The sequence below is a fragment of the Thunnus thynnus genome, chromosome 15 (genome assembly GCF_963924715.1).
Source record: "Thunnus thynnus chromosome 15, fThuThy2.1, whole genome shotgun sequence".
NCBI lineage: Eukaryota > Metazoa > Chordata > Actinopteri > Scombriformes > Scombridae > Thunnus > Thunnus thynnus.
In genome coordinates this window covers 12,277,925-12,291,863 of record NC_089531.1, presented here as the reverse complement: position 1 = coordinate 12,291,863, position 13,939 = coordinate 12,277,925, and the positions used below count along the sequence as shown (strand labels likewise).

Sequence of the window (13,939 nt, the reverse complement as noted above, 5' to 3'; positions counted from 1 at the left end):
CCACTTTTTCTATGTATGAATGGCTCTCTCTCTTTTCTCACTAGCCCCCCCTTTACGTTGCACTCTCCTCTCTCCACTTCTCTCTCGATCTTTTCTCACTGTTGCACTCTCTCTCCTCTCTCCGTGTTTCTTTCCACTCCTTTCTCTCTCTATCTCTTCTGCTCTCTCACATCTCTTCATCATGTTATCATATCGTCTCTCTACTTGTCTGCTACAGCAGAAGTGACATAGTCATTTCACTGGCCGGGCCAAACTAACTAAAACGCAACGCCTCTTTCCTCCCCAAACATCGATTTTAGAACGAGGGCGAGCGGAGAAGCTGATTTGGCCTTAGGCTTATTTTTTGAATTATTTATACCCCCATTACTGTATACATGACACGTAGACAGTTCGCCTATTTAGTGCCTGGAAAGAGCCTCCCTCTTACTTTTGCACTGAAGTTGACTCTGTTAACAGTGAAGGCTCTAACAATATATTTTTTAAAGCATCTTTAGTTTATCACATTCTTATTAAGTTTTAGTTTAGGCTTAAATACACACAGTCTTCTGTGTACTTAGCTGTATTTCACCTCAGTTTGCCTCCAGGAACTAATAGCATACCAATAACCATAGCAACTGATCCAGTTGCTGTTGTAACATGCTGGTCTGTGCAACAGTCTTCTGTGGCCCCCCCCCAACTGTGTTTTGCATTTTATCTGACTCCAGCCGTATACAGCGGAGGACAATTTTTAAGCTCTAACAGAAGCAGCAGCAGACTCTCTGGTACAAAAAGACTGATTGACGTGAGGGACAAAACCTGAGATCTCTGGACTTTCCGGCTTTATCCCTCCATCCCTTCCTCCATCCTCTCTTCTCATTTCTCTACATTTCCTTCTACTGACTTTCCCTTTCATCTGAAATAGTATCTAGAAAACAGAAGCAGCACCAGCACCGATGAGATGTGTTCATTTGTGCGTGTCAGACAGCAGTGCATAGCATGTGGGTTTGACAGCTTGGACACTTCCAAACAAACAGGGGCTATTCTGCAAGGCTGGCTCTGACGAAGACTAGGGTGTGTGCATGAGAAGGAGAGAGATGGTAACTAGCTACACTCAGAACAACAGGCTAATGATTCCTGCTGCTGGTTATTGTCGTTTTCTTGTTTTTTCTTGATGCACACTTTCAATAAACACACACTCTACCAGTACGTGGTTCACTTTCTCAGTTTGAAGCTTTCTTCGGGCTTTGTGTCACTGTAACAAACATATTACCCTGCTTCACAGTTTCAGTTCAGTTTTTTGTTGTTTTTTTATGTGTGCATCCTGTAAAAAATTCACTACCCATGGATATCCTTAGTCTACTGGTTAGAGTCTATGCAGGAGAGGGGTGACAGGGTCATGCAAAAAGGGCACAGAAATCCACATTTTCTCCAGGACAGAGCACCCACTTAGATTCTCTGAAGGTGACCATAGAAGAGAAAAGAGATTTAAATAAGAAGATCAATATGAATCCCATATTTGTTAAATATGAAGCTACAGCAGCTATAGTCAGCAGCTGGTTAGACTGGAAACAAAGGGAAATACCTACCCTGGCTCTTTCCAAACATAAAACAAATCCTGGAATCATGTCATCCCTGTGAGGTTGCCAGTCAACCAGCTACAACTCCAGGAAGTCACTGCTCCCAGCCAGGAAACAGTCAGGAACACAATCCTCCATAAAACTGTAACTTATTGTTTTTATGCTCCAGTTGTTGTACGGATTATAGTACATCTTGAATTAAACAAGACGTTTCTGCAGTGTGTTCAGGCTTTACTATGCTCAACAATGTTGTGTGATTGGTCGTGTTTTACAGCATGTATCCATCTAACTATAAAGCAAGGACTCTCTGTCTGTCTGTCTGTATGTCCTTCGCATATCTCGAGAACCGTTGATCTGATCTACTTCACACTTGGCGGGTGTATTGCTGAGCACCCAAAGAAGTGCAGGGTCAAGTGCAAGCTCATTATACTCATTATAACCGATAAATTATTATGGATTATTCAATTTTGATGGAGCATTTCTATTTTAACCGGTGCAGCTTTTCTAGCCATTACGGCACTGGTCCAGCACTGGTTCTGCACTGGTTCAGCAACCCAGGAAACTCACAGACCAATTGCATGCATTGCAAATCATCTCACGTGATGCTACTCAGCCAAACAAATCTGTACATTCCGATAAACACACAAGCAAGAGATAAGACGAGAGACTGTCAGTCGGAGAAATAATCTCCGGTTTAAATGCCCGACATGACGCTAAAAATCTCCGGTTTAAATGCACGATGTGATGCCAAAAAATCTCCTGTTTAAATGCCTGACATGACGCTAAAAATCTCTGGTTTAAATGCACGATGTGATGCTAAAAATCTCCAGTTACGTGATGTTATGGATGTCCGGTTGGTGGTCTCGAACAGTGCTCTCCTGCTGCTTTTGCAACTTTTTGCCGAATACCAGAGTTTGAGCGTTGGCATTCACTTGTGTTATTCTGACCCATACTCACATTTGGCTTGATGACTCACTAAAAACCGCTTCCTTAATTTTGCAGGCAGAAGATCTGGTGAAGGAAGTTTAATGAATTAATTCCATTTAACTTGAAATGTATCATTTTGGCAAAAATTTTGAGTGTTATATGGATTTCATAATGACAATGAGCAGGTAATTGATTATGCATGAGGAATGTGCAAAGCGAGATATAAATGAGCCTTCAAAGTAATACAAATGGAACAGACTACACAGATTGGTCCAGTCTCATCCAAAGTGACACAGACTAAATTCTGGGAACAATTAAACTCATGGAAACTCTATAACAGTCTGAAATTTAAAACTTTAATTCATTGAAAACCCCTTAATGCGAGGATGAATAGTTTTAAATTTAACTCTTACAATGAATTCTTAACACATGCTAAAACTTTTAAATCACCTTCTTTTCTTTTATAAATTGCCTCACTGGTGTCTAGCCGCTCTATTGCAGCTTGCAGCTATAATCTTTTCCTAGGAATCTTTGAATGGTTCTAATCAACTTGTCATCCATTTCACACTTGCCAGGTGAAATGAATGGTCATAAAAAGGAATCACATCACTAGGGAAATGAGGAAAAATTTGAAATCCAAAAAGTTGATGACAGCTAATGACCACAGAAAGTTTGACCATGGCCAACTTCAACAGACAGATGTGATGACACACTGGCCAAGACACTGTGGTTTCTCAAATCTGTAGGGAAAGAATAAACTTCAAGCTGCATGTTGATTGTGTTGTTTTTCTATTATTATACTCTATATTATGATACCCAAACTTCCTAGATGTTCTGCGGCATTGCCAATTTTGTTTTTTGTCCAAAGAATGTGACATTTGTTAGTAGTTAAGAAGAGTTAAGAAAAGAAAGAACAACCACTTATGGCTGGATTACCTTTCCGTTCCAACATCCTTCCCACATATAGAGCCATTAAAGGTTCGAAAGTAAACATTTGCCAGTTGCCAGAGTAAATTCGCCAACAAAACACGAGGGAATCCCAGCACCTTAAAAAAACCTGATGAAATTCTGCCAAGGAAAAGATAGAGTACTAATGCCAAAAGGGAATTATCCAATTTGTTGAAAGGTTTTGATTTATTGCTGCCCATCCTTGCCAACACAGTGTTTTTATATTTATACTGTAATGCTTATATTTAGCTTAATTTAGACACCATTTCCCATTAGTATATTGGAATAGTACCATTTACAGTACATCTTTAGTGTAAAGTATGACATAAGTATATCAATTAATTTGAATAACCAACCTAGACAACCTATAGTTTTGATCAAACAAACTATTTTTGTGCTTGAGACAACAGAGCAGAGGGTTGAAAGTAATGTTTGTTGTCACTTTGCTAAAATAAATCATAGTCTCCATTGTGGGATATAGATAAAGACCATAACCCACCAAACTGTCAGCTCAGAGGTCAGGAGAAGAAGTCACTGATATAAACTCAGTGGTGGTGGATTGAGCAGCTGCTCTGCTCCCTGCCAGGTGTCCATCAGGATAGTTTTTGTCCTCTGTTTATTTCTCTCTTTATGTCCAGCTGTCCTCCTCTTTGTACACAAACCTTTACTTTCATCAGCCTTCTTCTTCTTTTACTCATTCCTTAAAAAAAATGTCCTTCATCTTTCTCAGTTATGAAAGCGTTGTGTCTTATCCTGCACGACTCTCTCTTCACTTTGTCCTTCCCATTTCCAACTGTCATCACACTTTATCCTCTGAGAATCTCTCTTCTAAGTGCAAGTTTTTTACAGTATAAACAGTGGATCAAACAGCTGGCTTCTGATCATAAAAGACAACTTTCAGTTTTAACTACCCAAAAGCAAATACATTTCAAATTCTGGATCAGAACATATGCCAACGAAAAGAGATCTGAATCTGAAAAGTTGTTTGTAGACAGTTTGAGTGAAATGCAATCACTAACATCGGTGGGATACGGGAAAATCTGAAATATAACAGTTGTATGTCCCTGACATTGTTGTCAGTTCACCGTGTCATTCACACTCAGACTGCAAAGCATTAGAAATAAAAAAAAATACATTGATGGTTAAGGTTGCAAGATCCCCACAGATTTTCAGTAGTCGCATAGCAACTGCAGCAGCAACAACATTTCACAAAAGCATCTGTTTAATATTTCCATCCAAAAAGATGCCCAGTGGACAGGAGGCCTAACCTCTGTCTGAGCCACGTAAATGTGCGAGCTGTGGGACACGTTAGCCGCTGTAAGACAGGGGACGACAGTCAAGGGCAGCTGCCACACACTGCTTTTACACAGCAAGATGATCCCTACTGATTCTCAGTGACAAGTCACGCATGCACACACTCATTTATATATAGTACATATGCACACAAATGCACTTTCTCTCTTTATTTTTTATCTTTATTTTTTTTTTTCACTCACTCTTCTGCATGAATACCAGAGTGTGTGTGTGTGTGTGTGTGTGTGCTGTTTGCCTGAGATTTTCCATTTTTATCTGTCATCCTCTTTATATTTGGCTCCTTCTTGCATCCTGTTTCTTCTTTTTTATCTTTGATATAAAAGTATAAAGAAGTCATGTTTCTTTTCCCTCGTTTTTCTTTCTGCTCTGTCCTCTCTATGTGTCTGCCACAGTGACACCTGTCTCTTGCATTCGCATCAAAGACTTAACAAAATGAAACACATCGTGTAAATTTTTAGTTTATCTCCAGTGGTACTAGAATATGTGGAATTTTCACCATATGTAAAATATGTGAAAAAGGGTTTTGTTTTTTTTGTTTGTTTTGGGTTTTTTTTTTTGCTGATTATTGATGTAAACAAATTATTCTGGAGAAGAACAATAAAAAAGATAATTCACTCTACTGGCTGGCAAATATTAGTTCAAATCTAAAAACAAGATAACAGGCTATTTCCTGTGATGTCACAATCATCTTGCAGCTGTTTCTCTGACTAAAATTGGCCGACAGACTGTGTTTGCACAAGCATTTTTTTATACCACTGATGTCTGGAACAACTGGACTTTACTAGAGATTGGCTCATCCCGCAAACTTATTATCACTGTTGATGATAAACTGGTATAAAGGTTGTCACGATCTGAACTAATTGGTCAAAATAATAATTTGAATGCTGCTCTGTGCACCGTTACACTTTTTTTTTTTTAAAATTGTGTATTTCTTCAGCTTATGAAACCCCTCTGGGAAATATTTACTGCACAGAGTGAATAGTAAATCTGGATGATGGGTGTCTGCTGCAGCTGCTCCTACATGGCTGCACCTTTTCTTTTTCAGATACATTCCGCTAATTATTTTGCATAAAGACCTACAGGAGGTGATAAATTGAAGTTGATTTGCTCTCTAAAGTGTGCCTTGACGCACCTGCCCTATCCCCCTGCACAGGTGCTTTAAAGGTGCTGAATAGGCCTCCTTGGATCGTAGGAAAGTCGAGCCTGTTCCTCATGTTATTCATTTTCTTCACATCTTTTCTCCTGTTATATAAATGTTTAAATATTTTCTATAAGATGGCTTGGAGACTGTCAGGCATCCAAACGTCTGGTGAAAGGTCAGAGTTTGTGAGCAAAGGTCTTGAGATGCTTTAGCTGCAACACTAGCTTTAATTTATGCAGTCACTTCATCAAAGAAGAAGGAATCAGTTTTCTCAAATGGTAGATATCCGCTACATTCAGGTCTGCATCTGCAGCCACAGATGGACAGTCATATGTAGGTACATGTGCACACACATTCATCAGACATTTATACAAAGACCTTTAGAGAGTACAGATGGCAGTAAGTGGTCTTAGATCCCGATTCAGGTTTCATCTACCTACTGTCTAAAGCATTACACACATCCTGTTGTGTAATGACTCACACACACACACACACACACACTCACAGACCTTTTGTAGAGTGTGTCTAAAGGCTGAGGGTGAGATCTGAGTACAGCACTTGGGTGGTCCGTCCATCCGTTCCAGCACTGGCCTTTTCTGTGTACCAGCAACACCACAGTGACGTGTTGTGGTTCTGGCCAGCTCTCCCTCTGCCCACGTACAGCAAAGAGCCACTTCACTTTCCCAGCTCCGATGACGGAAATGGAATACGCCTGGATCGTTTCATCCAGCAAGAGAGCGAGGAAAGAAAGTAATGCAGCGCTGGGATGTCACTGCACTGTGCATGCTGCTGCCCTCTTAAAAACTGCCCTCAGCTCAGCTTCAATTTTATCGCATTTCAGTGCTCAGACAGCTGTCAAACGAATGACATGTTTTACATCCAACACAATTTGTACATTTTCGTCAGCTTAAAATAGCTCATAAAGCCTCTATTTTTTATAGGCGGTTTCATTTCTGGCGTCTTCTTTTCTCAGGGTTGATCCGATATTGCATCAGAATGATTGCCATGAGATTCCTATTAGGAGGGGGAAAGAGGAGAAAAAGAGAGAGACAAAAGGAGAGAAATGAAGGATACAGTACGGGAAGGGGAAATGGAGAGGATGGTAGAGAGACATTAAGAGAGAGAAAGAGAGAGAGAGAGAGAGCAGGAGAGAGGAGAAGATTTGTGAGGAGGGGGGAGGGCCGAGGGCCAGCGGAGTCAGAGATAAGAGGCTGCGAGAGTGATTGAAATAGGATTAGTGGAGACAGGCTCTGCATCCCGGCCACAGCATCACAGTGTTAAACCTGCGCTTCACAGGGACTGCCTCTGTCACATCAAAGCCTCCCCAGGCCTGCCTGGCAGAGAGGCGAAGGAGCCGCCAGCAGGGTCGTCCACACAGCCACACACACACACACACACACACACACACACAGACACACACACACACTCACGCCACATACATGAACATGCTGATCACATTCTCCATCCGTCTCCAATATGTCTCCATTATGGGCACGAAGCTGGCTCCTTCCACCTCGCCTTTTCATCTCGCTGCAGTGTCTTTGTGGTGTGTATTTGGACCGCGGATAGGATGCATTGATGAGCCATCTTTAACATTTAATGAGGCAAGCAGTGATGAGTTGGCATTCGAAAGCTACTGTCTCCTGTTTCCCCAGAGTCCAAACAAAGTTTTAATGAGAACTTTTCCCCAATTTGTGCCAAAAGTACTGAGCTTTTTAACTGTTTCCCAGTCTGAAAGCATACAAATTTTTTACTGAAGCAGGGCATACACCTGCGTGAAAATAAAGGAATAAAGGAACAAACGCACACATGCACAATCACCTTCAGTGACTGCTTCAGTTCAATGGCTTGCATGTAGACCTTGGAAAATCAACACAATATCAATAGTGTGATATGAGATTCAGTATCATACTGTTTGGGATCTTAAATAAAATCTTAAATTTCATATTTTACAGGATTCAAGGCTGCATTATAGTTAAGTGATATAATTTTCTGATCTTATATGAGGTGTTTTGGTTCATAAAGCACCAACAGTATTTCTTTTAACATCACAGTATTTGAGGGTTTGTTTTTTGTTATCTATGAAAGGTTTCTCAACTAACATTTTGAGAAAATGAATCAAATGACAATAAATATCTCTGTCTTGATTTAAAATCACATATACCTTTTTCTCTTCAGTTTGCATCTCGATAAACACTGAAATACTGCAGTTGTAAACCCAGCTCTGCATGTTCTCTAATCAAATGAACAATCACCGTTCCATGTTCATCTTGTGTACTTTTGCTTGAGTGTGTCTCAGTGTGATCAAACATTGCACGTTAGTCCTGTTCTGTTGCAGTGGATTATGGTTCCCTATAGCTAAAATGGCCTGTTTATCTGCTGAGGAGAGACAATCCTCTGATTGGTGAGTGTTGCCTCTCTGTGTGCATATTTGTATGTGTGTGAGTATGTGTGTGTGTACTCATGCGGTATCTGTATTTGTGTGTGTGTGTGTGTGTGTGAGTGAGCTGGTAGTTTTCCTCTTGGAGCTCATCAGTTCATATCCACCACCCACCCCACCGCAGCATGCAGTAAATAGAGTCTCCGCCACTCGTTGAGAAATGGCACAATTATCCCCTGCTGGTGAAATATGGGCCGGGATGCACCACTGCTTCTTCCCTACAGAATGTGTGTGTGTGTGTGTGTGTGTGTGTGGGTGTGTTTGTGTGTGTGTGTGCGCGCCAAACATACAGAGTGTAGCTGTCTTTCCTCTGCTCACTCACGGTGATGTGCATTCAACACACAGGGAATTCATATACACAAGTGTAATCGTACAAGCAAAGCTGCACACGCACAGTTGCACACATGCTCACGCACATAGAGCTACACACAGTATATCCACACATGCAGATTGGCACAAACATACTGTACTTACAGTGCTAAGACGCTTTTCACCCTCCACACAATGCAGCTTGTTGCAGTTTTAGCTGAGACAAGCAGATAGAATAACTCACTGTCAGTCAGTCAGTGAGGTCAGTCTTTCAATTCCGAAAAATTCTTAGCAACCCACTGTGCATACACAACTGTGGAATAAATTCATGTCGTACCTTTCAGTTTTGAGGGAGTCACACTGGTGACTTTTTGTAGTTTTCATCTCTTGTCAATTTCTTTTTTTTTTTGTACTGGGTTTCGTAGAGCTAAATATTGCATTTTACACAAGTTACACTTGATATGAATAGGTTGTATCACAAATTCTTGCTTTGCTTTATGTATAGAAATTGCCAAAATTACAGGAAACATTCATAATGTGTTCACTTTTTCAGTTTGCAAATGAATAGTGAAAAGATTAAATTTTGCCACACTGTTTCAAAAGATGTTCAACCTGATTATTCCAAAATAAAATAATTTAGTATTGTTATTGGGTTATCTCACTGGTGAAAGACTATTTTGTTAATGATGTAGTTTTCAGATGTGAAAGTTATTCATCAGAATTTCAATGTTGCACTTTGTACTAATATAACAACTTATCTTCTAAAACGGTTCAATGTGCTTGTGTGCTTTTAGACCTTTTAAAAATGTTCAGTGACTCGCTCAAATGTCAGAGGGCTGCACATTCATTTGAAGTCAGCCATACACATAATGTTATTAACCTCAAGTGATTTCTCTTTCCAGTGGCTTTTGACATTTGTGCTACTTTGCAAATTGCTAGTTGCAACTAAATGGCAGAGAGTATGGAAAATAAGACATCTACTTTAACCATGGGATGGCAATTGTAGTGAACTGCCCCACAAGTGAAAGGTCCTTTAGGTTATTCTGAATCAGAAACGCTACATCTCCTGTTTCTCTGTCTTTACAGGTATGGAAAAATAGTGTCAACCAAGGCCATTCTGGATAAGAACACCAACCAGTGCAAAGGTAAGTTTGTCTGTCTTGTACATCCACCCTGTTTTAGCGTGCCAGCTATCACTCTTTAGACTGTGTCTTGTCACAGGAACAGCAATCCAAGCCCCCGCGTAAATTTAGACATCAGCCGAGGAAGCCTTGCACCGTAAATCAGTTGCAGGAAGGCTTCGGGTAAACAACCTGCTCTTGGATGGCGCTGCCCTGCTTTGAGGTTAAGCAGGCAAGCAGTCGCTGTCTCAGTCCCTCCCTATCTCCTCTTCGATTTCCTGTTTTCTCATATGAAAGACAATCCTTTGGAAAGTGTGTTTCTGTAAAAGGTCCATTAGTGTCTGCACAGTAAATGGTGCGCACATGCAGCAATAACATTAGCGGCTCATTTGAAATTGTTTCTGGAGCACACATGCTTGAACATACACGTGTACTGGACCAATTAGAGAGCTAACAAGCTAACTGGGATTAGATAAACTTTAATTACTATCATTGTCACACTCGCGTTCTCTGGCTTTTCACTTTGCTTCAGCCACCTGCTTCACATGGCTGTAAATACATTTCACTTTGTTTTTCTTTTGTGTGCATTTAGTTGGTAATCAAGACCAGCTTAGTCTGGAGTGAAAAAAAAAAAAAAAAAGAGTCAAAGAAGGAGAGTGAGGGAGAGACGAGAGCGATAGAGAGATGAGGAAAAAAAAGATTAGTGTGCTACTTGCCCCGAGGTGTCTGGCAGCACTGTTTAAGAGCTATTGAAGTTCCATCAATACTTTTAATTGCTTTTTGTGGTTTCCCGGGCTCTGAAGTGTGGCCTTTCAAGGTGAAGCTGCCTTCTTAACCCTGCTCCACACCTGAGTTTATCCTGCAAGGCATGCTCTGGGTCAAAATGTTGAGGAAAAGAACCTCTGCCTTTTAGAGGATAGAAAAGAAGGCTGATTATCTTGACAGTCTATTTTTTTGTGAGTCCTGCAGGCTATTAAAGACAAGACTGGATGCATGTTAGTAGGAAGGATCTATCTATAGGTCACAGGACATAGCACAGGGTGGATTAAAGAGGAGAAAGACAGAGTTGAGGGAGGTGAGGTGGATTGAGACTGGGGGAAAAAAAAGAGGAAAAAGTGAAATTCTTTCAATTTCTGTGATCGAGCTTGATCACAGGTTATCCCTCACCGTGTCCAGCTGACCTGAGTTATGCACAGTGCAAAAAAAAAAATCTGCTCTGCTTGGCACCGTGTTGTGTGGGAGACCATGTTTCCCATAAGTCACCCTCCTGGAATGCAGCACTGCTGAGATGCCAAAAAGCAAATATAAGCAGACGTATTTTATGAGTGGAAAGGATGGTCCTGCTCTGCACCCAGCGAGAGAGAGAGGGGTGGCCAGAGGTGAGATGTGCAGAGCGAAGGAGTGTGAGTGAAAGAGCTGAGTAACCTTGAACAGAAAATTACAGTTCTTTAGTGTTTGAAAGACAAATTGAGGAGAAGAGAAACTTCACAAAAACATAATTTCTTCGGCAACAGTTCCGCTTTTTTTTCCCACCCATACATAATATGTCAGTGTCTCGTGAAAGGTGAGCGGGTATCAAAGCATAAACGAGCCAAGCAGGTGTATCGAAGCCTGATGGACTGGCGTTCGTCTCAGCTCACGGTAACAAAGCAAAAGCGGCACATCGCCCTGATCTAGTCATGCGCTGTTTCCAGTCATCTGACCCGCTGACCCCGACACTTGTTTAAATGTCAGAACGGCGGCTTATCACCACTGTGCCATCGTCACACACCGAGCATCCCCTCTCCTCCTTCTCCTCTCCGTCTCCGTCTCCTCTCTTCCCCCCCTTGTGTTATTTGTGTTTAGTTCAGCTCAGTGAGCGCACTGCCAAAACAATGTGAGAGAAGAGATCAGGACCAGTCATCTCTGAGAGTGAGTTAGCGAGAGGGAAAGATCGACAATCAGCCAGTGGAAAACAAAGAGGATAGCATATCTCGTACTCACTCACTAACTTCTCTACTCTGCCTTTTTTTTTTTTCTCCTTCCCTTCATTTCATAACTACAAAACAGTTTTTGAATTTGTTTGACTTTATATATCATAAGATTCTTTCTAAAACATATTCACACATTTTAATATTGTGTAATTTTATTATATTTTGTATCGGTGCAGTATGATCAATTCTACAAATAAGGCAGATTAAAAAATTAACTTTCCTTTCTCATATTATTATAAACCACTGTGCAGTGTTTTGGCATCTCATAAACCTTGAGTTTGATAGCTTATGATTATGAATCTGCAAAATTTGAATCCATGATTTGCAGCATTGTAATCAGATGAATTACTTTTTCTTTTTTTTTTCAAAATCTAAAACACATGAAATTGCCACAACCTATAATTTTAGACTAACCATGTGGATTCCATGGAAATTAATTAAAATGTAATCACACACAGGCTTATGGATTGATGGGTTTTTTTTTTCTTTTTTTTCCAAAGTTGAAGTCTATTGTTGAAGCAGCTGACTATTAGAACTGGGCTATATTTTGTTGAAGTTTTTTAGACATCTCTAGACCATGTACACAGTAAGTCTTGCTCCAGTGATATTTTGATGACTATATTTCAACATGCAACAGACAGCAAAAGCTGCACAAAAATGGTTAGTTTTATATGATAAATGCAACTGCAGCTCGTTTACTTGCAACTACAACCTGAATCAGTATATAGCCACCTTTACATGCATCTACACTATGTGTTAATATACTAGATGTTGAATTTCACTATTCTTTAAATTATCAAATGTACCTTGCTATGGCAGAAGTGTTTTGTTTTTAATACCTATAAAGCACCTATGAGATTAATTAAAAGTGAGTACGTGAGAGATGATGGGAAGATGGATAGCTGGTGATATGTGAGGTGAAATAGTGAGCGTGGGAGTGGAACCTGTGTGTTGTGGAAAAGCAGAAAAACAGCAATGACGCTTTCTGCGCTTACAGGTCAGGTGTTAGGGAAATGAATTTCCTGCGTAAACAAACCGACAAAGGTGTGGTGCCCACGCACATACATGAACACACATTGTTTCCCTACAAGCATACATCTATCTATATATTTGCCCTCGGAATACGAGTGTGTATAAGTGCTGTAAAGCCCTGTTTGAAGTAAAACTACACACCAAGACTATGTAATAGACTTCTCCCACGCACTCAAACACAAAGGGCACACTCACACACACACACACACACACACACACACACAAAGACTAATCGTCCCCCCGCACGCACTCCCCATCCATCTGCCTGAGGTGTGTTAGGCTCTTGCAGCAGCAGTGACCATGCAACAGATCTATCAATCCTCTTCCCAACATCACAGCATGTGTGCCTGCCTGTCTGCCTGTTCTGGCTGCTCTCCTCCACCACCGCACCACGCAGGCCTTTCAATGAGCCTCTCTATCTTCCCAGCGCTGACTCACTCCCTCGCTCCCTACCTTACTCTATGACACACACATACAAGCTCCCAGGCAAAAAACACACACATTCGTACTCTTGCAAGGGTACATAACAGATGCATACAAACTGTGCATGCAGATAAATACACACACATGCTAAACCAGTTCAGAGAGAAATGGGAACAGGAAGTTGTGAAAGGGCTTTAGGGCTGTCAAGCGCTGTGGGTAAGAGGAGGCATTCAGCTCTTCATCTGACTCTCTGGCTCTCATGCTCCTCCACACTCTCACTCTGCTACTCCTTCCCTCCTTTGTCTCTGTTTTTCTCTCTTGCTCTCACACTCTATCTATATATCTGTCTCTGCACTTTCACATTTACTGTAGAAATACAGCAGAGATTTGGGGTTTGCATCAGAGGCGTATTGGGGGATTGAGGATGGCAGAAGGGAGAGAGAAAAGGAATAGATTGCGAGATCCCAAAACCGCTCATTTGCCATCCATGCCCACAAGGGCCTCTTAAAAGGCAGCGGCGGCATTTGAAATAAAGCAGGGCTGACCGAATGGAGACATTTTATTTTTCCTGCCAGAGCCCGGAGGCAGAGGAAATGACCTCAGCCCTTTAAAGGACCTCCGTTTCCTCCTCCGCCGCTGGGAGATAAGGCTGTGCCGAGATTCACCGGCCTGACTGGCGCTCTGCCGCGACGGCCCACCGCACTGAATTGTGGGAGATAGATGAGATGTGAAGATAGTCTCTTGTGGCTGTGCGT

At 41.3% G+C, this 13,939-nt stretch overlaps 1 protein-coding gene across 6 annotated transcripts in view; it reads left to right on the top strand.

Annotated features, from left to right (window-relative positions):
• Positions 1 to 13,939, top strand: part of LOC137198715 (RNA-binding motif, single-stranded-interacting protein 3) — a 297,503-nt gene that overhangs the window by 147,175 nt on the left and 136,389 nt on the right. For all 6 annotated transcript variants that reach the window (XM_067612609.1, XM_067612611.1, XM_067612610.1 and 3 more), the window contains one exon: positions 9,722 to 9,780. In XM_067612609.1, coding sequence (XP_067468710.1) covers positions 9,722 to 9,780 — 59 coding nt within the window. The remainder of the gene's footprint in view (positions 1 to 9,721; positions 9,781 to 13,939) is intronic.